Genomic DNA, 26,772 nt, shown 5'->3' on the forward strand with positions numbered 1-26,772 from the left:
GGTACATTTCACCCACTGTTTTGCTTCTTTTTCAATCTAATTTAATCCAAAACTCTGATATTTCGAACTCGGCAAAGGAAGCCTCGCATCGAAGAAATTTGATGTACAAGCAGTTCATCAAAGTGAGAATCACATCATGAACTGTGATTCATAAACCATTTTTGTACTGGTATTTTTTATGTGAGAATTGTTCACATTATTTCATTCCCATTGTGACGAGTCCAAGACTTTTATTAATAAAGTAACAGCGTGCAAAGTAGTTGAACGGTATTGAACCAAGTGGCGAATACTACGAAAGGCAGTTCTGAAAGAATGGAGAGCAAGGGAGAAACTGTACCGGGGGTCCAGTGAGAATATCGCGACCGGACGAGCCGCGGAAGAGAGAACGAGAGGGCGATATCGTACATAAGATTTTCTTGCGATCACGGAACATCACCCATAAACCCCCCATACAAACAATCTGTATAGTGATACGAAGATTAAATCGAGGGTTGATGTATACCGAAGATATATACACGCAACGAGTGCATTCCATCGATCGACGCGGCGTTCCAGTCAGAAAAACATGGAGGCACTTCCGCTGCTCCCTCGTCTTCGTCGTCGCCGTCGATCCCGATCGACTTGTGCCATCCCGTACGCGGCGAAATTAGCGATTTACCCAGCTCAATGCTTCTCCTGCTCTCACTCTCCCCGCTCTCTTTCTCTTTATATCTCTCTGCGAGTGTCGTCGATCCAAAGACCACGACAGCAGGTATTTATTTATCGGCATCTATCAACGAGAACCTGCTAGTCCATTCATCTTCTTCGATCCCTTCAACACGATCGACAGATATTTCAGTCATTTACGTTCCAGGAAAATAATCACGATCGACTCTCTCGAGATCATCGGAATTCGATTTTCCTAAATTCGATCGTCGAAACTCATCCTTTTCACTGCGGCGACATGTATTCGAGATTCGAAGAATAGCAAAACGGCTCCAACTCCGAGTTACTATCGGTCGAGTTCATGGGAAGAATGAGGAACGATGAAAAAAAACGTATAAATAAAGATGCGGGCGTCGTTTGTATTAAGGATGAACACCGAACGCAGGAATCCAAAGTAACAAGTGTAAGACGACGCCCCTGAAATAATAACTCGAATATCAATGAGATTATCGCATCAAAAGAAGATAATTCCGCAGCATCATACACAAAAGTCATTTCTTTCAATGAATAATTTCTTTATAAAAACAGTAAGAACACTTATTAATTTACCGCAGACGCACTTTTTCTCGCTAATTGCTACAAATGCCCGAGTCGCGCTCGATCGATTCGGCAATAAGTTCGTTGGGAGTTCGACGAATTTCATATCGCGAGATGGGGCTTCATATTTTGCAGGATTTATATCCCAGAAGAAAAGCGACGGTTCTCCCGGTTCGTCTCAAAGCTCCACCGGGGAGAATGCGAGGTACGACAACGATGGACATATATGACGACGTGACCAGGGTTCATATAAGTAAATGTGCATCCGCGTTTCTATATCTATCTATATACGCACTGAGCGTGTAGTATTCTTTCTCAGTCCACTGGGCGCTTATGATGCACGCAAACACAAAAGAGCCCGGGCACCAAGTGCAATTATACATCGCGGTCGTTATTGTAATTGCCGCTAAGGTTTTTCCCTCTCCTCGCTCAGGATATGTCTTATGCCTGATCACGTACATACGAGAGAATCTCTTTTGTGGGGCTCGTACGTAATCCTCACGTTCATATTTATTTTTTCCCAACAAATAATTATTGACTTAATAGTTTTTTCATTTGAATCGATAGTACAGCTGAGCAAATGTTTTTTTTTTTTTTTTTTGTAATATTTCATTAAAATCTCGCGAGGACAGGAGAGGCTGATGATGGGAAAATAATATCCTTGAAACCTGGATTCATTTGCAGTTGAATTGAGATTATTTTGATAAAAAAATGGCGTTATTCAAAGGAATTAATGGTCTCACACTGTGAAAATCGGTGGAGCTTTCCAGGCTCTTAAAAATTTCAAGGTAAAAGTTGCCAAAAGTTTGTCGATAAAGTGCAAGTTATTGGAAGAGTTGCCTCGAGTTGCGCAAGAAGTTTGATGGCATTTTTTCAGATCTGAGGATTTCGGAGCGCGAGCGCAATGAAATAGTCCCAAAAGGAGGAAAGATTAATGGAAATGAAATTGGAGTGTTTGGTTGATCCATCCTTGTGGAACGGGCAACTGTGCTCGGAGAGAGAAGCGACGAGAGAAAGAGAAAAGAGAGACTGGAGACGAAACGAGGAAGATCGCGCGCGGTCATTCGCGTTGTTATATTACGAATGCTCGTCACGTGGCGGCGTTTTGCCTGAGCACCGGAGGCCCCGGCGTGTAAGACCCGAGGGATTCTTCAATGGAGGTCCACGGGCCCTCTTCTTACTCTTTCTCTGCTCTCTCGCTCTTTTACTCACTCGGCGAGACGTTGGACGACGACGTCGCTCTTCGTGAGGTAAGAGACCGCGGCGGCGCATACGGGGTCGTGCGCCCGCGGAACCGCTCCGTAAGATTGTCGTCGTTGTACCTCCGCTAAACTTTCATGCACAGCCCCGACTTCGTGCCCTACCCCGGGATGCGTCCGCAGCATCGCTCCGGAGTAGGGAAGACACGAATCCTAACCGCGGATACCGAGGAACGTGAGCAGCCGGGAAATAGTCATTCGTATTTACGATTTTGTAGCTCATACTAGCGGCTCTCGCGGTCCCACCCACATTATTGTTGCAAAGTGCAAAATTCTGTATTCTCGGGGTTCTTCGGTTGAAGAATACCGAAAGAAGATGTACAAAACGAAAACTTTGATGCTGAGGATTATCTTTGAATTTTCACATTTTCATCACGCATAACTTGCCATTTTTTTTCCATCAAATTTCGGAACCCGCGGAATTCGGAATGTTAGAATGCCTGAAAAAAAATCGAAAGGTTGAAAAAAGTGTTTTTTTCAACTGTTTCATTCGCGTGTGTATTTAACGAGGCTTGAGTTATTACTTGGAAATTAACTGGTCAACTGACGATGGAATGAGATACGAGAATCGAAAGAGTTGACGAGGAAAGGAGGGGCAGGCCAGAGATATTGAGAATCCGATTGGCTGTGCGGCAAAAATTCCTGCAATTTAATGGGATTCTTTGATTGGTAAGCACTTATTGATGCGGCGAGTACCGGAGAGTTCTCGATCGTGTTTTATAGGAGCATTATATAGATCGGATTGGTAAACAACTCGCGTCGAATACGCGTTCGGTTTATGGGGAGCGGTGAGAGGAGAATTTTATACCGAGATTTCGATACCGGTTAATCGGAGTTCTCAGATTTTCGTGCGGCCCGAAATATTTGATCGGACAACGGGTGACGAAAAATCGTTTACCTCCTTTAACGACCACCACCCCCCCTCCTCCTCGCCACGCGAAACCACAGTGAAGAACTCCCCGGAAACCATCACATCGAAGGTGAAATTTCCAGAATGATGAGGAGGTGACTCAAATTTTCCCATTCTGAGAAACTCCAGTTATCGTCTTCCATTGTGACAAAGTTGCTTTCAACGACACTCGATATCGCGTTTTCTATTAAATGAGGTAAACACCTCGATGCATTCGAATATTCTGAGATGAAAAATGATTCGTAGATGAATTTTTTTCTTGAGTAATCGGTTCTATAACGCGAAAAACTTTCTATGTATGCTGAAGAACCATTTTTTCTATCATCCATCATCTGAAAATTTGTCTGTAGATGGAATGTAAGATCATAAATTCGTTATTTGATTCGATGGGGGCAATAAATCGAAGTAAAATCGATCATTTTACAACCAATAACACCTTCTATATGACCAACGAAACGGGGTGAATTTTTTGGAGATACTTGCATCCGTTGTTTTCTTGGGTCTTTCTCGTTCTGATTTTATTCATTTATTCATTTTTTTTGAATAATTGAGCACTCAAGTTTTGGCAATGTATTGGGTTTTGACGACATGTAGATTTCGGGCTGACTCGTCTCGAAGCAATGTTTCAATCGTAATTTTTCTTATTTCTAATCGCTTGAGGTCTCTTCTGCCTTGGTTTTTTTAAGAATCTTTGGTTTTGAAAAATTCCAGCGGCTCCAGTAGGCTCGGGTGGTGGTTCATTCCATGATAGCCGTTACAAGTTGAAAGTGAATGATACCATCAGAGGTTTTGATATTGAAATCTTGATTTTTTAAATTCCAAGGGGTAAATGAAATTAATGAGTTTAGGTAACGAATTTATTAATTTCAAGGAATTCCTTTATTTCTTTGCAGACAATTGTGTGCATTTTCACAGAGGAAGAAGATTACGCTAGGTTTTCGTCCTCGGAAAAATCCAGTTCCAACAAGCTTTTAAAAACCTGCAAATGGAATGAAATTTCAATTTAAAATGGTGAATTGAAAAAAAGAAAAGTTAGTAAAGCAAGAAAATGTCAACGGCTAAAATTGACGTGAGACACAAGAAACTCTGACCTCAATTTGATCTTCTCGTGAGATCATGAACAACGACGGAGTTAGATATTGGGAGCTCCCACCGACTACAATGGGCCCAAAAACTTCAGCGAGACGATTCAAAATATTGCGATTTCCTGCATCAATGATATGGCGTAGATGTTCGAGGAGAAAAATAAGAGTATCGTGATTCGACGGAGGAAGTCTTTCCACGACATCGTGAAGTGTTTCATGCCTCTTTCTTGATCCACGAATCCGAGATGCTTTAATGAAATCATCCCGGAGATCATCGGTGATTAGTGAGCCGTTCAACGATGCCAAAAATAGTTTCAAAATCAAGGTAATTGTTTCTGTATCGACGTCGCTTAAGTCCAGCGTTTCTTTGTTTGCAAGGTACCGTCTAACCAATGCTCTGGCTTTGGCGACGTCGCCATCTTTTCTGTACAAAAAATTCATCTTTACACCACGGAATTCAACTCTGGATATACATTCCATTACCAAAAATGGTACGTATGGTGCATTGACAGGTGTATAATCGGAGATGTCTCCCTGTAAAAATATTTTCTTATCAATTTTTCGTAGCCAACAGTATTTTCCGAGGTATTTTCAGGAATCATGGCTTTTTGCTCAGGTCACGAAACGACTCAAATGATAGCAGGCCGACGGTCGTTATTAAATTACTTTCGAATCAATCGAGATCAGTTGAGATGAGTTTACCTTCCGAGTATCGATTTTCTTATATTTATTTTCAGTTTGGAATGCTAGCGCTGAGATATGTTGATCGCTTTATAGCCTGATATCAGGTGCCTGCACTTGATCCAAAACTGAAAAGTGTGCGAATGATTCTCTTCCAAAATTCCGAGAGTCTACGAATGATTTTCTCCACATTGATCAATGAGATCGATGTTTCGGATAATGCGGTAAATTACTCATGATGTTTTTTTTTTATATGAAGCAACAGCATGGGATTTTTCGAGCAAATTCTCGGAATCATTTTGTTTTTTAGCATCGCGTGATGAAAAATAGCGAACTCCCCTTGAATTCAATTAGGTTGAAGGAAATAATTATTCCGAATTTTGACCAGAAACAAAAAGAGAATAAACCTCGATAAACAAACCTTGAATAAAAGCCGAAAGTCGAGTTGAAATCTGTTCATTGACATTCGAGCCCAATAGATTGAAATGGGTTAACAAGAATGGGATTGTAATTCATACTAAAAATAATTACCGCTTTAGCGATTGATGGTGGCACGCACGGAACTGGAAGCCAATCTTTGCAGCTAGCATGAATTATTCTCTTACAATCGCTGCATTCCAACACCGCTTTATCAACCTGTATGCTGGAGAAAAAATTGTATACACGATTAATAATGAATTACCAAATATCGCGTTCGCAATTCTATATCGAAAGATTGAATTCCGTTCCTATAATGCATACCTTTGATCACACACATCACATGCGTTCTCGAATCTTTTCCGTAGAAACCTGTGTTATTCTAAACCCGAATTCGAGCCCGATGATACTCCAGAATACAATGTAGATGCCATTATGCCAGTGTTTGAAGTAGAAGACTGAAAAATAATCGTTCATAAGTACATTATTCTGTCGGAAATTTTCATACATTTTTTAATCAAGCAAACACTATCGAAAATTTCAATTTTCGCAAATTTGGACCCCTTTAAATATATGTATGACACCACAGATTTGCGAAATCCCCAAAATGGATTAACGAGATTAAGATCTATGTTTATAATTCATACAAAAAATAATTACCGCTCCTACGTTTGGTGGTGGTACGCACGGAACTGGAAGGAAATCTTTGCAGTGAGTATGAACCACATAGTGACATTGACCGCATTCCAACACCTCTTTACCAAACTGCATGCTGCAGAAAAAATCGTATACGCAATGGATAATGAATTACCAAATGTCACGTTCGCAATCCTATATCGAAAGATTGAATTCCGTTCCTATAATACGCACCTTTCATCACACACAGCACATCTGCTCTCGAATCTTTTCCATAGAAACCTGTGTTTTCGTAGACCCGAACTCGAACCCGATGATTCTCCATAATACGATGTAGATATCATTATATGCCAGTGTTTGAAGTAGAAGGCTGAAAAATAATCATTCATAAGCACACTATTCTGTCGAAGATTTTCGTGGATTTTTTAATCAAACAAACGGTATCGAAAGTTTCAATTTCTAAACATTTCAACCCCTCTCAATGTACTTATGTCACCGCAGATTTGCGAATGTTATTTGTGTTTGTTTTACTGTTGAGAAAAAAAAATATGGAATATATGAGCACTGTTTTGATTGATTGAAGTAATCAATGAAAACCCAGTATTAGTTCTTTAAATCATCAGTGATAAATCATTACGATTTCAAGAAAAATTTGATCGGAGAAATTTCACATTAATATTCGAAATTTTTTTTTGGGAACTCATTTCTACCTAAACATCCGTATATTACTTTTATTTACTTTTTTATGTATCGTGAAGATGATATAACATTATTAATTCAACGAATTAATTCAACTTTATTCCGCAATAAATGTTATAGGGCTTTCTGAGACACGTGTGAACTTTGATGGTTCATATTAATCTCCGAAAATATTCAGAAAAATTACAATGAGCTCGATTATCACTTACCTGAAGGACTTATGGATGATTAGTTGTGATTGAACCGAAATCGAAAATCAGATGGAAAAATTCGAAACCGCAAATCTTCTGGTCCGATGCTCGAAGTTTTTGAAATCGATGTAGACTGCGAGGAGAGAAAATCGATCGCTACTGCAATAGCTGATGGGGACAAGGAAAGAGGGAGTGGAGAAACGTGACAAAAAATTCAAAGTGCCACTCAGAAATTGGCTAATGAATTTCGCAGAACAGTAACAAAAGTCGTGTGTATTGTTAGAAACCGATAATTTTGCGGCACGTGCCGTCTTCCATTGTTTTGATTATATTTTTATAGTTTCCTCAAGCTGTGTGAACAGTCTTTTTAAATAAAACTTGTGATAACGACTTCTTAAATATTAGTGAGTTTTGCACTATAGTTTTTCTGATAATCATTTTCGTACGAAATGATATACACACGATCCTCTTAATAAGTCACGTTCTGCGTATTCATTTTTTCTAACGGTGACTCAGCTTCCATGGAAAGTACGTAACTCGATAGATAAAACTTTGAGACTAAAAACGAGTGGATTTTTGAAAAATTCATTCCTCAGGGAAACGTATTCGTGACGTAAAAAAGTTTTTCCACGAGAGCTGAATCCTCTTCATCATTGGTCGTCTAAAAATTCATCTGTCAATGGTATAAAAGCGCGCGATTTTGTACTGAATAATTTGGTTGTGTTCAAGCAAACTGTTCGACAAATTTGATACAACTACATAAGACAAGGAATATGAAATTAGAATTCGAGAAAAATAATAATTAGCCCGATCGTCTTCTAAAATGCGATATGGATGTCATTATGTCAGCGTTTGAAGTTAACCGCCAAAAATAATTACTCATAGGCACGTTAGTTTGATACAAATTCTCGTGCATTCAAACCGTTTGAGAATTTTCACCAAGGCGACGAAATGATCGGCTCCCAATTGCTCCATCTTTCGCGATAAAGATTTTTCGTCTCTCATACTCTTGGGACCACCTTTAACGAACCTTCCTGTCGTAGAATCCGCTGTTAAACATCCCCAGTAATTGATCGGCTGGATAAGAGATACGAACGGAATCGTTTAGAAAGGAATCAATGATTGAGCACGACCCGAAAAAAACAATCTTTCATCGCAAGAAAGATAGTTGAGTCTGCAGCTTGCAAAGAATGAGGTAATCTGACTTTCTTTTTTTTTCAACTTATCGAAGAACTCATTTAAAGGAGTTTTTATCGATTTAAAAATGACGGCGAGTAGTTAGAGCTCAAATAACATCTTCTTGATCGTGTTTTACGTATATTTGCAAAATTGGAAAAAAAATTGGTTCTGCGAAAAGCGGAAAAATCATAAATTTACCTGCAATTGCACGGAGCTTCATGGCTAATACAGTTTTGACGTGACAAACGATTCAAAATCTTGCCACGAAAATTCGTCGAACACTTCAGGATACGCTCGCACAAACCTTTGGAGCGGCAACTTTACAAAGCAAGAAAAAGAAACGAAAAGAAGGAAAAAGCGCAGAAAACAGAAAAATCAGGTATCAGGTTGGTAGCAGAGCGACTAGTCTCGATGTATAAGCATGAGAGCCGCCGCGCTCTGGAAGCCCCTCAAAGTAGGAGCTGAACTTCCATGATTTTCAACACCTCGAATCGAATGAAACAGATACGCTTGTAAAAATATATGCGAATGGAGTATTCGTCGTTTTCGTCGATGAAAAAATTGTGTTGAATATTCGATAGTATATTTATTTTCGCGAAACATATCGAAAAAGGCACGCCGCGATGTCGTCGTAGCGCTTCTAAATCAAATTAATGAGGCCCGAATCAAGCGATTTTCAGCGTTGCCAAAAATATCTTTCCTAATTGAAACGAATCAATTATTCAATCGTCGTATCAATATATTTACTACGTAAAGAAAAAGCAGAAAGAATATAAAATTGGAAGAAGAAGTAAAAAGCAACGGTAGTGGATATAATTCTCGACACTTTAGGGAGCCACTCACTCATCGTCATCGTTGTGGCTGTGTGGGATTCTCGTGAGAAGTCCTAGAAAAGTCGTGGGTGCTCCCTGCTGAGAGCCATTATTTTCTCAGCTCACTTATATATTCACCGCGAAGGTTAAACGGATTTCGATAAGTCTCACGAGAAATATGCGAGACTGAGAGAGAAAGATAGAATAAGGAGACAAAGAGATGGAAAGATCTGTCTCTCAACGAGGATCAAGTGAACTTTTTGTCATGTATATAGAACGAGACGGAAGAGGAGAGTCCCATAGAGGAACGCTTAGAAAAGATAAGGAGAAGAAAATATCAGAGCAGAGGCGCCCTCCCCCTTTCTTGGACGTACGCTCGAAAAGACAGACCCACGCGGAGTGAACGACAGGTAGGAGACACCTGTTGACTCTTGGGACACACCGAAAATGGTTTCTCGAGGGTCTCGTTCTTCTCTGTCCTATATATACGAATATACAGGCAGTCCGGAAAGTATCATCACGAAGATCGTGATAGTGCAGTGTCACGAGATTCCAAAATTCTGAGACCAAAGGATCTCGGGCTTCATTCGCTTGATGCGCAGCGTTCACGACTCTTGCGCCGTTACTCAACTCTCATTACTCGATGTCTCTTTAACGGTCCATCGCAGATGAAATTTGTGTCCAGAACCTCCGCCCATGTCGCGTCCATGCGGTCAGAACCTCGTCGACTGATTTTCAGGACACTCTGTACGGAGACACGGTGGCTGTGCTCGGAAACAAGGAAAAAACGTAGAAAAGGAAAAGAGAGAGAGAGAAGAATATTTCATGTTGGACTCTAACAAACACACATATACACAAAGAGTTCACGAATCCACTCTTCTCCTCGTTAAAAAGCGCTCGTGTGCGCTCTCACTCCCAATATATCAGAGAGCCGGCATCTCCTCCGCGGTTGACATCTTGATGGCAGAGAGAAGAGAGCAACGTTTCGAGGAGCAGGGCAACTCCTCGAAGCGACGCTCGTGCCCGCAAGAACGGGCACCGAAAACGGTCTCGCCACTCGCAGTCGTAAGAGAAGAGCCAAATGAGGAAGGCGAGAAAGAGAGAAGGACGGAGGGGATCGCGACCCGGACCAACAAAACCGGGATTTTTACTAATGGGATTTTAACTAACAATCGCGCGCCCGCGCGAGCTCGTCTTCTGTATAAATACGATCTGACCCTCCAGATAGCCTCCCTCCTCTCATGCATTCTCACATACTATCCTACGCTATAAAGAGGACGAGGGATGGAAGAGAAAATACGAATAATCTTTTGCTTCCACGCTTTTTTCGATACCCGCGAGCGATGCACGCAACATGTAATGGCGAATGAAAGATTTTAAGTGCGAGAGAAAAGTCATCCGAGGCGAATACCCAAGTTCCCTGTTCATAATTTTGTCAGCTTCCAAATCCAGAATCTACTAATTCGGATACTTCGGAGTCCGATATACACGTGAATAAAGGCTCATTCGAGGGATTTCAATCGATTTAGAGCTCCTCGGAGGTCGTTGCACCTAAAATTCATTTTTAATGACTCCCGAAAATTCCCATGAGCCAAAAATTCTGCCGAGTCACATATGGTACGTTCGAAATGATGGCACAGGAACGGGAGGGCCGAAAATGAGATTGCTGAGGGAGGGAGAGCCAAGAGGGAAGAAAGAAAAAAGAGAGAAAGGTGCGAAAGGTTCGAGCAGGAGGTTAGCTGTTTTCTTCTCGAGGCTCGAATTTGCCTGTCGATTAGATAAGAGTCTTCGTCCTTTTCCCTCGCCTCGATCCTGCGCGAGGATTATTCGGTATAATTGCTGTAGCTCAACACTCTCAACGATTCATAAACCTATATATAAACTCAAACACAGAAACACACGCAGGTGATTCTTCCTTTTTTCCCTTCTTACACGTCCCTTCGTTTTTTGCTGAGAGAGCTCTCCGTCTTATCGCAGGGTTTCTTGCTTCTCTCTCTCTCTCTCTCCTCGTTCCGCTTTTTTAATATTCCTCTTTTTTCTTCGCGGCTAATATTTTTATTTTTTCTTCAACATTAATTAACTCGAGAGCAGCTCTTATCGGGAGCGGGCTTCACTGACCCGGCGTTAAACTAACTCGAACCAGCGCGCGCACGCGCACACACGTGCACACTCAGAGTCTCACACAACCGTGCCGAGGAGGCAGAGCACCTTAAAAAACGACTATCGACTGCACGTGAGCTCTCGAGAGAATCGTGAAAAAAAGGCTAGATAAACCTTAATTTTTTGCATACAACAGCATCACCGTGATGATTCATGACTCCCGCGTCATCTTTTGCCTCAGTAGCTAAAGCCAAAGTTGTTATTCACTCGGGAAACGTGAAACAGCGATAGGAGCAGAATCTCGAGGGCACATTCGGCAGCTGAGAAGAGTTCTGGCTCCGCGAGAGGTGTTCACCAATGCGGAAAATCCGTTGTGGAGATCAAGATCCAGCGGGCAGAGGCCACCATTTTGCTCCTGCTCCTTTACCAGCGATCCAAGCTTGCATAACTATCTTTACGTACGTGCGCGTCTCGATATGCATGCAAAATGGCGGTTCCGCTTGTGCTCTTCGAGAGCTCCGACTCCACTTACGCCTTTTCTCGTGTCGACCTCTAATATATAAGTGTATAGAGTCGTTGGTCAACGAGGATAATGCGCGATCGAGCGTGACGCGATGACTTACGTTGTTTAGGCTTATCGGGCAAGACCATCTCGAGGATCTTTCTCTTCTTTTCATGCACTTCACGTGTATGTTATACATTTAAATACACACGTATATAGACTCGTATTAAGGTGGATCAACCCACACTCTTAAACTCGCGATGTTCGACGTCAAACGAGAATTTCGATTATTGACAGCCACATCGAGAGATTTCAATGCTCCGACGCGGTGATAAGGAAGAGAGAAACTGATCGTCAATGATTACGAACCAATGGAAAATATCAATTGTTTGTTAAGTATACCGCTAGCCGCTCACTCATTTTTTATTTCCGATCAGACTTCAACGATTCGTTATGATAATTTCACTCAACAAAAGTCCATTAACTTCCTACCCTCTTCGGACTGAAGTAAGCTTTGAAGTAATAGAAAATTGCTCGACTTCTTTCCACGTCCTCAGGCCAGCAGGAATTAGTTCGATCAAATCCCACCTTCGACTTCGTTGAGTACTGAATTATCGAAAAAAATTCTTCACCCGGACCAACCTTCCGAAAGTTCTCCAGGGGAAGGCGAGAGCGAAAGACGTAAGCACGAAAGCGAGAAGACGAGAAAATGAAGGAGAGATTTGTTGCGCGGGAATGAGATCGCAGCTACATAACGTTCCTGACGAAGGGAGATGCAGAGAGAAAATTATGAGGAATACGGAGTTTGCATATAGGGTGAATAAATACGAAAGAGAGAAAGAAGGAGAAGATTAAAGGATGGGGAACGCAGCGGCACAGGTGGAATCTACTATCTCGTGTGTGCTCTGAACAGTCTGACGCGAGAGAACGGAGAAGTGGAGAAAAAGAAGAGGAAAAGACACACCTAAACACCTTTGCGTGTACTTTCGGCATTCGTGTGTGCAAATATACGTATAAGTTATTATCATTTCTCTTCTTTCGATCGCCCCTCGATCGCCACCTTCATTTTTATTATTTTCCCTTCGATCTCTCCCATGAAAATCCGATTAGCTCGATCTCGTACTCCGATATACCAAATGTACTACATATTATGAAACAACTGGCCAGAGAGAAACAAACTAAGGGCAGTTAGGGGCAAGGAAGAAAGAGGGAATGAGGAAGAATTGCCGAAGAAATACGAAAAAACAAGAGAGCGAAAGCAGGGAGACAGAGCTCGGTGTTAATTTCAGATTCTGATAATAAACGCATAAGTGCGCACACTTCGTTTTATAGCTCGGTCAAATCGTCCTTACAAAAACCGTGCATTTTCGGTATTCAGTGATCTTTTATACTTTATGGGAAGGTCAAGCATGAATGTGAGACCGCGAGTCTTCGGGGTCGAGAATGTTATTATTTTATCACCATCTTGAAAGGGAGGCTGCATTCAGTTTTTTCATCTTGACATCTATGAGTATGAAATAAAATTGTGCAATGAAATTGGACTGAAATTCACGATATAGGGAGTGTGGGGATCGATCGAATGAACGCAGTAAAGAAAAAAAGAATAATAATGATCCAACGTCATTCTACGAATAAGAATATCAAAATTCGCTTTTCGTACGTAGATAAACATTTGAATGATTTCTCAACACTGGAATGGATAATTGAATAAAGACTTTCTAGCTTTTTACAAAATTATCTTAATCTCCAATTTCGTAGTGGCACGACTCAAGAAAAGTGCCTTGTAAAATTGGGAAACGAATATTATTCCGTGGCTCGCGTCAATGAGAAGAGTATGATGAAAATTTGGTCACTACCGGAGGTAATTTCCAAGTGAAAAGGTAAGCTTATGAGACAGAAATGCCGCATGAAAGCGATAAACGCGCTTTTGTTTTTGATATTCGATCGTCGGTGGAACAGAGCCAAAGCGCAGAGATTTACTTCTCTCGGTGAGATTTTCTCCGTGTGTGTTTATAGAGGAGAAGGTGTATACATTGGTCCGGGCGAGCGTGTGGTTTGCCTGGACGTTGGTAATGCCTGGGGGGGTACTGCATGCCCCGCGGGTGTAATAAGAGAAAAAGAAGAGTATGAAGAGAAATAAGAGGAAAAGGAACGAGGAGTAAAGCCCTAAGGTAAGAGAGTCGGTGGGGGCATAGGGCGGCGGTGGGATCGTTGGTGGGAGAGGAGGGTGGTCGAGAGGGTTCGGGAGGAAGAGAAGTGGAGGTGAACCTGTTCCCGAGGGAGTTCCTTGACCCTCGGGGCTCTCTTTTACGTGTGGACGTGTATTTGTACATGCGCTTGAGGCTGCGAACGTGAAAGAGGGAGAGCGATAGGTGAGCGTGGAGGGAGAGAGAGGGAGAGAGAGCGCTGAAAAGTCAGAGAGAAGAGGGCCGCTGGCCAGAGCCAAGAGGAGAGCGCCCCGAGTAGCGACCATCGTGATGCCCGCCGGCAGTTCAAGAGAAGAAAGAGCGAGAAAGAAATACGAAGAGTGAAAGAGAGGAAAGGAGGCCTCGAGAGGACCCAGAGGGGCCTTCCCCCTCCCTGGAGCCAGTGACGGGCGTATGGTATGAAAGAACACGAGGAACAGGAGGGGAAACTCGCCGGACGCTGAGGAATAGATGCTGAGAGTGATGCGAGCGAGGGAGACCAAGTCGGAGGTTCATTTCGTTGGAGGTGGAGAGAGCCAAGATTCCTCCGAGAGTGCAGAACTCCGGAGTCTTCTAAGAGGGAAAAAGAGCCATGTTAAGAAATTACCCTATAGATATATATATAAACGTACGCTTGAGCTCGACAGTGAATGCAGAAGCCACTGTTGTCTACAGCGCGTTCACAAAGTCGCTTTCACGAATAGATTGCACGATCAGCGAGAGAAAAGTCGATGCTCATTTTTATCCTGGGCACATTGTTGTGGAACCTTTGACTACTGAGCGACCTCCAATTCCTTGCGGTCAAGTGGCGGATCCGCCCAATTCTTCCTCTGCTCGGCCACCGCTCTGGGCGGATCTCCGATTCATCATTAATAACTCAACAATGAATTAAGCAGCTCCCATAGAAAAATAACCGAGGACCTTCTGCGCTTGCTTTTTACTTGCAATATCCTTCCTCTTCTCCGCATCTCGTCCTGAAATCTTGCAACTACCTGTACAGTGAATACGTACCGTACTCGATCAGACTACAGCAGCATCCCACTACAACTACTACTACCACGATTTTCAGTGGTACTACTACCTAACTACAGACTACTATTACCACTACTACTACTGCTACAACTACTACTACTTCTGTCTGTCCGTCAGTTCGATCCCCAGCCACGCTATCCTACTCCTTGACTCTTTCTTTCTTTCTCTATTTCTCTCTCCCTCGCTCTATCACTCTTTCCTTGGTGCAGCAAACCTTCCAACCGCGCTTGTAACGATATACACTGTACATCAGCCTCGACGCTCTCCACGCGAGTATTCCTTTATAATATCCAGCTTCGTGTGCTCATATCTTTGTTACTTTGCTCCGCTTCTATCCTTTGTACCGTGTCCCCGTTATTCCCGCCATGAGACACACGATCTCCACTGTTTCGGCTATTTTGTAATGTTGTAAACTTTTTTCGAATCGATTCGTTTCTTTATCTTAATCTCTCAATAGATATTCCGGGAGGAGAGGGAGGATCGTTTGAGGCGATCGTCGCAGCTCGACGTTTCCCATTATTTTTCTATTTAGAGCGAACTAGGATGAGGCATTGGTGAAATTGCAATTCGAGGGATGAACAGAGATGCGGTTAAATATTGGAGGGGTTGTGATGCGCCTTTTTGACGCTGTTCTTCCGCCGAATTGTTGCCGAAATCGATGAAGCTACGGTGAGAAAAAGAAGTAAATAATTTTATTACGTGACGGCGAGGTAAAAATGAAACTTGAAATGCAGTTTGAAAGCGATTTTGTGTATTTAAATGATCGGAGGGCGTGTAATCTCGAAAAGATTCAATGAGCCGGGCGATACTCCGAAGAGGTGCAAGTGCGGAACGTAAAAACGATAAGGGAGTAATATGGAACGCGTATAAAGAGGAAAATGTCGGAGCTATCGTCCGCCGGTTATTGCGCGTTCGTGTATCGCTTTTTTGCATTTTTTTTTTCAAACACCGGGGGCAATATCTCTCGCTCTCGCGGGAAAAGAGACTCTTCTGGTTCGTTCGATACCGGATAATTACACAGGACACGCGACAGGACCTCTATCCATTATTCATAATCGTTTCTCGATGCGTGCACTTCTTCGATCTTTCGATCTTCGTCGCGTCCGCGTCTTCTTTTCCAGAGGCCTGCTCGCTCCTTCAAGCATCACCCAAAAATTATTCTGCCTGCCTCTCCCGGAATAAACGCGATAATTTTCCCTGCAATCTTGTACGTCTCACCGCATAAAATATGTGACAGGTATTCTAAATCAAATCCACCGTTTTTTGCGAAATCAGAAGCCTCGTAAACTTGCATCTGGAGTCGGACTTTTTGTATCCTTTTCAGACGAAATATTCCAAGCACGCAAGCACGTACATTTTCCCACTGTTTTTTTCTTTCCATCCTCCGCAGCTTCCCTCTCTCCGATTGCTCAGCATCGAGAAGAATTATTTCTCAAATGAACTTTTTCAATGATTTTCATCCGAATAACTCTGGCGAGTCGATCGCAGCAAATTTTCAGTCGCATTTGCGAGAAACCTCCGAATTCTTAATCGCCTGCAATATTTAACGTTCCGCAATCGATGAGCCCACATTTCGCGTGAATTTCGTATTATCTCAATAATTAGCAATTAATAACGAGCGTGTATATTGGCCCTCGTATCTCGACTAAACTCGTTCGTCCAAGGGGGAAAGAAAGAGGATGATAGAGAGAAAGAAAGAGGCCCTTTACCGCGGGAGAGGGTTATCAACCCGTGTGGCAGGCGAACAAGCACAAACTCTGCTTGCAAACGGGTAAACCTTCTGGGTGGAAGAGAGCGAAGAAAAGAGTCGACGACGACCGCGAGGCTCGCGAGCTCCCATCGACCGAGAACGCGATGTGCGAGCAACTCTCGAATAAGTAATAGCGTGCCAGCAGTGCACAAGAGAGCCAAAATCTCGAGGCTTTTGTGGTGTCCCCAATTGCGAGGTACCAGTTTATCCGATAATTAACAAAACAGTCATCGACACTCGTTACTATACACCGATACTCCTTTTTTTTATCGCCAATTTTCAAACCCATCGCAACGCCTACCCGAGCAACTAAGAACCAACATTCCTTGCAGACATTTTTAACGTTTTACTCTCGCACTACACTCGAGTCATTTTCGTTTACTTTCTCAACATGAAATTCCGAAAAAACCGCGAACTCCCAAATCATCACTATTCCGATCATTTTACAGCAACAAATTCAGCAGGCTTTTCTGAATTTTTTATTCAAATATTGCAAAACAAATAAATTCTGTATAATCAGTATAAAATATATAAATCTTACGATGTGTTCCTTTATTATTCACAAATGACACGAATCGAATTAAAGTACGTCCCAGTTGCCCAACGAATAAAAGAGTCTCTAGAAATCATATCTCCCAACGTCTGACAGATGACAGGCCCAAATAACTTGGCAACATTCCCAGAGCAAAATGGCAGTCAAATAAAACGCAAAGTGTCTTTGCAATGGTATATATACACATTATGAAACGAATGCAATCGTTCGAAACTGTTGGATGTGAAGTTGAAATATCATAAGTATCGTAAGCACGTATATGTATATATATACGTCGATGGAGTATATAGTCTAGAAATATAGTCGTGGGATTCGCGAGTGATCTGAAGAGGTGAGAGCAAAGTATAGTGTGCAGTGTGCTATATATATTGTATTAGAGACGCCATGTGCCTCTCGTGTATATATACTTCGATGCATATAAATATAGAGGAATTCATATACACGTATATACACATTGGGAGCATGGTACTCGTGATGAAACCGATTGTAAGATACGCGAGAGAGGCGCGGAGCTATAGGAACGATCCTGCGAGTGCAGCATCCCATGCCAAGTGAACGAGAGAGCGAGAGAGCTCGCGAGTCTCGGAGGAGAGCGCCAAGCACAAGTGTAGTATAACGTGTAATGCACCGTACGGTAGAAAGGTACGGAAAGAGAGAAAGAGAGAGGGAAAAATCGAGAGGGAGGAATGAGATAAGTCCGATAGAGAGGGGGGAAAGGAGAAGGAGCGAGACGAGGATAGAATGGCGAGTGTGTATATAGGAACACCGCGCGGTGGCATTTGGAACGGAAAAGGCGTATCAGGCATCTCACGGACTCATTCGACGCCCTTTTGGCGCTACGCCATCTTGTATAACGCGTTGCACGTGTGTCTGTGTATTCGCTGCATGGTGCAGCGCAAGATGCATACATATGAAGACGCGCTAACCGCGAGGATAGGCCATGGGTTCAGAAGAAATCCTTGCGCATATACGCTGCACAACAGGCCTCTCTCGTTCACTCATACACGTCCACTCGAATCCTTCTCCAGTACGATTCTCGTCGAACCGTAAAAACGTGGGCTTGGGTAACAATATTTGTGTCAAGTGACTTTTCAACGGGTTTTTCAAACCGCTTAGCAAATATTGGGGAATAACTGCGGAGCTTTGGGTTCGTGGATAATATTTTTGCTGATTGTTGGCAGGGTCGATGCAGTTTTTTTTTAATTCCGAATCGTTGGAATTGCTGTTCGTCTCGGTGGATCTGGCAGTAAGAATTTAAACGGGACATCATTACTCTGGTCATTCGTTGTACAATCATTCGAATACTTTCCTATAAAAATCCTTAGTCTCCGACTACATTTAGATCCTCGTATAACTTCGGAGGAGCGCAAATGCAGCAGAAAAAATGGACACTTTGGTTGATTTACTCGGAGTCACTGTCGGAGAATCCCTCGCGAGTTCGAAGCGTGTTTTTCACCGCGGCAGCGCGGTCAGTTTCATGAAAAACTATGAGAACGTCATACAAGAGAGCACGCGGGGAAGCGTGTATTCAGGTATTGGATGCAGCGAGAGGATCACAGGTCCATCGGATACATGTATACGGATAAATGAAGAGAAAAAGAGATGCGAGTTTGTCCAGAGGGAAGAAAAAGACGTCGGGGTAAGCGCGCGAGGGCCCCGGAGGGGTTTCCTTCCCCCCTCCCTTCGTTCGTGCCCCGATATTTCCATCTCTCCGTTTCTGGCGATGGTACAGCGCGCGAAGAGATATTCCATGGGGCTCTTACGGCCCTCTATAGTTCGTCCCGTCGTATATAGTTCGTACGGGACCCCGGAGAAGGGGGTCTCGAGGGGAAGGGCAAGGGGGAGAGAAAACGAGCGAGAGAGAGAGAGCGAGAGAGGAAGAAAGAGGGGGGAGGCCCGCAGGCCGGCCTGCGGCTCCGACTCAGTATCCCCGGAGCAACCGAGCCACGTGTACCCCGCGGAGGTGCCCGTTCATTTGGAGCTCGACGTGCGATTACACCGCCATAAAATATACGCTACATCCTATTTTATTTTTTCCCTTTCGTTCATTTGTTTTCGCTCGGAAACGCGATGAAATTTTGGTGATCATCGAAAATAATCAATTTCGAGTGATTTTCAATCCCTTTACGGTTCGTCGTTACGAATCGTTTACGCGGACGTTCACCGACGTGCGAAAACCGGAAGTGCTACGACAGTGAATCAACCCTTTTACGACTCTAAACAGTGCCTCTTGGTTGTACGACGTTTTGAGTTGTTGTTTTCCACTCGGGCTTCTTTCGCCGGTTTCTCAAGTGATTGTGCGTGACCGAGCTCAAGGAGAAAAGCTTGAAAAATATAAAGGAAAAAACGCCGAAGCATCCTTCGCCCTGAGAATCAACGATACAAAGAGAGGGAGACTCGACTCCAACGATCCTTGCTACTGCCCCCTCTGTGTCTTCGCCACAGTCCCCGCGGCAAGGACGACCGGCCAAGGGAAGAAGGAAGTTACAGGAGAAGATCCCGGTTCGCTAGGGATATACCGAGAGTGAGAAAGAGAGATACAAAACATCGAGTGTACTCCTCCGGGCGACTTAACAATCCCAACCACTCTTCACTTCACCCCTTTCAACAAAACCCCCAAATAATCAAATCGAGCACGATTCGTTTACAGTGATTTATAGAAATAAACTAAAAACTACAAATTTTCATTCGGATTCTCCCTTTTTCTACCTTTTTTCATTTGTTCTACGAGACTCAAGGATTTATAGTGAGAATCAGTGAGTGCTGTTTATCGCGTACGAAATCGAATGAGGATTCGAAGCCCGAGATAAGCGCGAAGCGAATCTACGTATTTGGAGGAATAATCATACACCCGAATCGTGAACCCCGAAGTCTGACTTCACTCTGAGCTCCTCTACTTGGGATATAAATAAATGAAATAAAAAGTTGATTAATTGCAGTTGAAGTTAAAAAGGGAAGAAGAACATGCAGTGTTGAGAGTTTCAGTGTCACGTGGATCGGTCAATTACAGCCACGTACAAACGAAGTTTAAGGTGAAATAAAAGAAAAAAAATGATCTCACGTTTCGGCGAGTATCGAGCGACGTGCGAAGAAAAAAGTGTAAATTTTTTAGCGGGTTTGTGATCCGAATTAATTTCTGTATTTAATTCGAGTTCGACGTGTACAGATTGAAATAAGTTGAAAGAGAGGCAGAAATACGAGGGGTACAAATGCGAGCACGTCCTTAAACGTCGATCAATTACACGCCTAAGGAACGACCGGTCTTCTCATATTTAACCTCTATATCTGTATGTATCCGTAAATACTGTCGTCGAAGAAAGAGCGGCTAGGAAGGAGGAAAAAGCCCGACTCAATGTTTCTTCTCCCGCCATCGAGATCTGCTTAATTAAACGCGTTCCAGTGACGCGGACGGGACAAGAAACTTAAGCCCCGCGGATGCTGATCGAGTGTACGAGGAGCCGAGAAAGGGAGGCAAAGAGTCGCTCGGAAAAAACGTCACGGAAGTGCGAACTCCCGAGCAATTACGAGGGGAAAGGTGCGATCGCCAAAAAAGTAGCAATCGCACATTTCTAATTATCCAATCTTGAGTTGCATGTCAAAAGTGATATATTTCCCCTCTCAGTATCCCTGAAAATCGGTTCCGCTTCGTCACCAAGTTCCGTAAGACAAAACAACGACTTCCTGCTCGTCCGCAAGCTCATCGAAGCGTCCAAGTGCGAAATTTCACCTGCTCGGCGCACCGGCAACCCTCAATCTCACCGAAAACTCTCTCGCTCAATTACCGGATATTTGCCGAGCGAAGGGGCTAAAATTTCGCGGTCATTTGACCTCCCCGTAATTGTGGTGAAAAAAAAAAAAAAATAATTCTCCAATAATAAAAGTAAAAAAGAGCTCATTCGTGACCCCGCAGAAAGTGCTCAAAGTGCTACTATTTTTTGAGTGTGTGCGCGTCATGGAAATTCCTTTCGTGATCTTGATATGAGTACGATACTGTGAAGTGTTCATTTTTTTATCAATCCATCGCGATAATCGTGACGGAGAAGAGAGAAAAAAGTGCAAAGTACGATCGGAAGGAGTTTTTTTCTCTCTCTCTCTCCTCTGTGCTGGAATTATTTTTATTGTACAAGGATAAAAGGATTATATTTATTGTGCCTGGAGAGCCGAAACGTACGTGCGAGGAGCAACGACGATTGGTGATGCGGTAGTCGAGGGATTCCTGAGGGAAGCCATGAGGGCGGCCGCCGCCTACGTCCTGTTCTTTGCTCACCTCATACAGGTAAAATCCTTCATTCTTTCTGCGGCAACTCTTTCTCCGTGCCATTACTAATCCTACCTTATTATTATTGGACAAGAGCTTAAATTGTCGATCGAAGTTTCTCGTATTCTCGCGCGACTTTCTTCTTGGCATTCGGCGCTGCGAATTTACATTATGTTGTTTCCGATTTGCATCGCATCAGATAATTTCGAAATTGTTTTTGTTAATTCCACATACTACAAAATTTAATTCCAATACTACAAAAATATTCGACAAAGAAGCTCAAAGTGGGAAACGAAAAATGTCAACCGACAAACTCAATTTGAGAGAAATTTTATAACAACAAGCTCGCGATTATTCGAAACCAAAAACAAAATATCATAGCTTGAACGATACGAATATCGAAGCAAATAAAACTCTCTAACATTGCATGTTAATGTAAAGCTGATAAAATACTTTTGATCGTCGTTCCAAACGAGGGACCGAACAGAACCGCGAGCACGTCTTCTCACAATGTCATTTCTATATACGTATACATGTGAATGGATCGTGCGAACTTTCCACGTACTCTCACTTCGATGCACTTTGCATCTCGCGAGCGGAATAAATTATCTCGATGGTGATGAAATTTTTTTATTCCTTCGTTTTGTTTCTTTTTTGTTTATTCTTTTTTTTATTTATTCACGTACCTAATAATAAGAGATGCAAAATGATTGTGCGAACAAATTGCACGATGAAGAGAAAAATGCGCGAATGAAATTTAAAGGAGAGACGAAGAGGACGAATTATTTATTGACCTAGTCGTGTGTGTGTGTGCGTGTCTGTGCGAGTGTCAGTGTGTTCGGGACTCTCGTATGCACGTTTCTCATATCTAATATAATCGAAACTTTCACTGCTCGGGAGGCTGCACTCTTTACAACAATCTAAACCACCTCGAGGCACTTTTGTGCGAGGAGACAAGAATTTACGAGGGGAGGAAAAATCTTCTTGGAGACTTTCGTCGCACAACCATCTAATCCTTCCCCTTCCACACGTGCATTGGAAAATACAATATCTGAGTGGGTCCAACCCCGTGTTCTAGATCCATTGAAATCATACAGGAAGCTACTTTCAAGAGCAGAACCTTAATTTTTATATCTGGAATGCCGCGGTTTCGAGATCGAAACTTCCGCAAAGCTGTTCACTGGAATCCATTTTTTGAAAAAACTCTTAAAAAAAAAATATCAAAAATATGCAACCTTCTCTAAGCTGACATATGCGATTTGTCGACGCACTTATATTTGTTCGTGAACTTGGTGAATGAGGTGACCGATATTTTCCGATATTCCCATGCTCACGAATTTCCTCATTCCGTTTTTCTGCCGGTATCCACAGTATTTTAAGAAAAAAAAAAAAAAAACTACGCAAATTCCAAGGAAGATGAAGGAAACTCGAGTGTACAGTTTAATAACACGTTGAAAGAAAATATAGAAGCTGCCTGGGAAGGGCGGTGGAGAGGGTGGTGGCAGAGCAGTACGATGATACGACAAAAAAGAGCAAAGAATGTGTATCTAAGAAGATGGCTACCAGCACTTAATAACACAACGTTGATGTTTTACGCGAATAAAAATGCTCTCCGGTCTCGTTAAGTTTTCCGTTTTTTTCTTTCATCAGCAATTACAATTTATATTTCAAAGTCTTCGTTGAGTTTTTTTGCCACGTATGTTTGTCCACCTTCGTACAAACCGAGCTCAAAAGTACGGGAATAATGGCCGCAGTTTAGGAATTAAAAAAAGCCCGAGTTTCGCGAATCTTTTACGAGAAATTATACACGCTTGTATTATACATATTTTTATATACGTATGTTACAAACGAGTTTCGAAGAAAGAAGCATAATCAGGCCAAATGGGACTAAAACTCGGCGTATGTATGGGTCTCGTGTGTGTGTGTGTGTGTGTGTGTGTGTGTGTGTGGTTCTTCTGTTGTTTATTACGCTTGTACGTATGTATATGAGAGACGATTTCGTTCATGCGTAATTAAGCCGCTCTTTCAATTACCGCGGGGCCGAAATGGTCGTTACACACGTGTACGACGAGCCAATCTCCTTCTCATCCACGTTCATATGTGTACTCTCGCTGTTTAATTCTCGTTAAATTTAGCAAAACGCCACGGGGAGAGTTTCATAGGCATACGCATGACGTGCACTTTTTACTTTTGACTAAATGAAATTTAGAAGAAAACGAAAATGTGTTTGACTTCAAGCCTCTTTGTCCACCCTCGTTTGTCTGTTAGCGGAAGAGCTCCTGTGCGGAGAAACGCTTTCGATTGCGATCATTTGAATACGTGGCACAGAGAACATCACGAATGATTCGAATGACTCATCTGACTGAAGATGGAAAGTTGAGCTGTACATTTCTGATGGTTCCGAAGTTGCGGCTATCGAGTGGAAACGTATATGTAAATTAATTCCGTGCGTTCAATCATGAATCTGAATTAATCGGTCTTCCTCGTAATTTGGGAAATGACGTTATTATTGCTTTGATTGGATCGTGGAAAATTGCGGAGCTACGCATAGGAAAGAGAGAGAGTTGGCGGGAGCGATTAGCGAGAATTCTTATTCCGAGTTGGCTCTCTCTCCCTCTCTCTCTCTCTCTCTCTCTCTCTCTCTCTCGAAACGTGCAAGAATTTTGCATCGCATATTTTTTCGTTGCCGTCCGAGTCGACTCTTTCAATCCGGAGATATATATATCCGGATCGATTTTACGAAGGCTCTCATAATCCTTCGATCATATCTCTCACGTAAGGAGAGATCGCGAGAATATTCTTTTCATTCGTAGTCTGACTCGCCCATTTCAATTCCAAATGGTTATGTGTATGTATATATAAAGATGGATAATACACATTCGCGATAGTCTCCTTCCTTTTGGCAATTTTATCGGCGGCAGCCCCAGAGTCCCAAGGTGGATGGCAAACTACGATGCAAAGGGTTGGGGGAGCGAGTGAAGGAGGAAAATATGAGCAAGAATCCCGATCCTCATCGAGGCTGAGGCAGAGAACACACCAGAAGCAATAATTCATCGTCCGCAGCGTGGCGGCTTAATTACCCGGAGCGGACGTGATGCTCTCTCGAAGAAATAAGGAGAAGAAGGAGAGACTGAAAGAAAGAGCGAGAATGAGAGGGGCATCAGAGAATCGCCGAGTGCCGGTTTTCACGCGAAGCACACTTGGTTCTCTCTCTCTCTCTCTCTCTTTCTCTCGAGAGATCATCTCAGGATGCTGGTTAATTCGGCGATTGGTCACGACGTGCGCGAGAGGAAAAAATCCCTCTCCCCTCTTTTCTCTTTCCTCCTGCGAGCATTTCAAAAGAGAGTTCCAGAGGTGGACCATAAAGTTGGATTCCCGCTGACACCCTACGCGAAACTCACGTATGCGCGTCCTTATTTGCTTCATCGCGAGTTAACTCGATCCTTTTCTTCCCGTTCGCCGCGCGACTGTATTCACGAGACTGACTCGTTCGAGGCGCATACACAGGTCCTGTTAATGTTTCCACGCGTATAAATTGAGTCCTCGCTTGCACAACGGCGTAATTTCCATTTTTTGACACACTTGCCACTCCGAGCTGAGTCCTTTCATCCTCCGAGCATCCGCGTGAGCGCGAATGTACCACGTTATTCGACAAAGACACGATCACATAGCGTCGAGAAACTTTCTCGTCTCCGCGCTGTAACGACGCTCACCAACACACGCGGCTCTTTCGATTCAACTTTATAATAAAGCGATATCCTTTCTTACCTCTTTCAATCTCCCCTAAACTCTTGCAATCCCCGTCCCGTACGTGTCCAAGCTTATACTCGAGGAGAAAAGCTTCTAATTGGCAATTGAGTGATTGTATTTTCCCGGAAACGGTTGGGTAGAGTTTTATACCCAAAATATTTCGTAGCAGTACGCAGAGGTATTTCCAACACGACTCGCATCGGACTCGTGTGCCAATTTTATCAAGTTTCTCAATAAATATTTGCATTCTCATTGAATCAGCAATTAAATAAAAATTGTTTGAGAATCGAGAATCAAAGGCACCAGTTCCCTCCAGTCAACCGATTCGACCCACTCCACAAATGCCACGAATTTTAGCCATTTATTCGCTGGGAGCCGATAATACACGTTATTACTATATAAACGCTCAGCTAAATTGCCATAAGAAACGTAATAATTCAGTTGTGCCACTTAGAATTTCGAGGCGCTGCGGCTGCAGACATTTTCCTTGGAACGGTGTACTTAGAGTCGCGCGGGCATGGGAAATTATTATGACTCGGTAGTGTGTTAACTTTTTCATTCTTGCGTGGATAGCCTGGAGGGATATGTAGGAGCAGCAGACGCGAGAGCTAAGAATATGGCAGTATTATCACGTCAAACAGAATGGTCACCTTCCTTCAAGCGTCCCACGGTAAATGACTCCAATAGATTTTCATCCCGCAGTCACATTCAAATGCTGCTTTTTCACTTCTCGCGTACGCGTGCACATTTACGTGTGTGAGTCATTGGCAAGACTTTTTGTTTTTTGTATGGACGTAGTCGTGATTGTAAACTTTGAGCACACTATATGGACGACGGTCGAGGGAAACTCGAGGGAGAGAGAGAGAGGGGAGAGCGTATCTTAGACTCGAGACTTCTCTACGTGTCTACGTCACACAATGGGATAATTCTCTCACACCCAGCATACGCCTCGCCTCAATCCGGGGAAGCCGCACACCGACGTACGCAGTAAGACATGCAAACGCGTATGCGCAAGAGCATCAAACTAGCCATGGCGACTTTGTAAAATCCTTATAATCCTTTGTATAATCCTGCGCCAAGTCCCTCTTTATAATGCACGTTATTCCCATACACGTGTGATCGGATGTTTCTCCAGGGTCTCTCTTCTCCTCTTCTTTTTCTCGGTGAAGCTTCAATTTCTTGCGTGCACATTCATCCGAGCACGGTTGTCATCTCAATTTTACGCTCATTCCTCGATCCTCTCCTACCGCATCGACAAAAGAAGCCAGGAAAGAGAGAGAGGAAGAGAACTCACGCGGATGCCTGGCTGCCGTCGTATCAATCGTTCTTCGGGACTTAATCACGGGGAGAGCGCGCGGGGCAGAGAGAGATATGTTCCGATGTCACCGATCAGCACTTTTCTCTTCGACGCAGAGGCGCATACGCGTGTACTTATCCATATAATTCACCCGGCCATTAAACCAGAAGACTCAACTTGGAGTTTAAAAGACTTTGGCTCCGAGTTGAGAGCAACATTTAGCGTGCCCTTCT

General features: G+C 43.1%; 2 protein-coding genes across 2 annotated transcripts in view; one reads left to right on the plus strand and one right to left on the minus strand.

Annotated features, from left to right (window-relative positions):
- Positions 1 to 4,273: 4,273 nt before the first annotated feature.
- LOC122409741 (rho GTPase-activating protein 15-like) lies at positions 4,274 to 5,963 on the minus strand. The gene is made up of 4 exons (XM_043417505.1): positions 5,919 to 5,963; positions 5,709 to 5,820; positions 4,503 to 5,030; positions 4,274 to 4,390 (listed from the first exon to the last, which is right to left on the minus strand). The coding sequence occupies exons 3-4, from the start codon at positions 4,974 to 4,976 to the stop codon at positions 4,337 to 4,339; spliced, it is 528 nt and encodes a 175-aa protein (XP_043273440.1). The 5' UTR covers positions 4,977 to 5,030; positions 5,709 to 5,820; positions 5,919 to 5,963; the 3' UTR covers positions 4,274 to 4,336.
- A 15,222-nt stretch (positions 5,964 to 21,185) lies between these two features.
- The window catches only part of Ser (Serrate), a 48,904-nt gene continuing 43,317 nt past the window's right edge, over positions 21,186 to 26,772 (plus strand). The window contains exon 1 of the mRNA XM_043417048.1: positions 21,186 to 21,510. Within this exon, the coding sequence (XP_043272983.1) occupies positions 21,463 to 21,510 (48 nt within the window). The 5' untranslated portion in view covers positions 21,186 to 21,462. The remainder of the gene's footprint in view (positions 21,511 to 26,772) is intronic.

The sequence above is a fragment of the Venturia canescens genome, chromosome 4 (genome assembly GCF_019457755.1).
Source record: "Venturia canescens isolate UGA chromosome 4, ASM1945775v1, whole genome shotgun sequence".
Lineage (NCBI taxonomy): Eukaryota > Metazoa > Arthropoda > Insecta > Hymenoptera > Ichneumonidae > Venturia > Venturia canescens.

What these genes read in the sequence shown, in the direction of transcription:
- LOC122409741 (XM_043417505.1), bottom strand. Translation starts at nt 4,976, where the DNA reads ATGGAATGTATATCCAGAGTTGAATTCCGTGGTGTAAAGATGAATTTT. An exon ending in CACGAGAAGATCAAATTGAG is followed by an intron (nt 4,391 to 4,502) that starts GTCAGAGTTTCT and finishes TTCCATTTGCAG; the next exon opens with GTTTTTAAAAGCTTGTTGGA.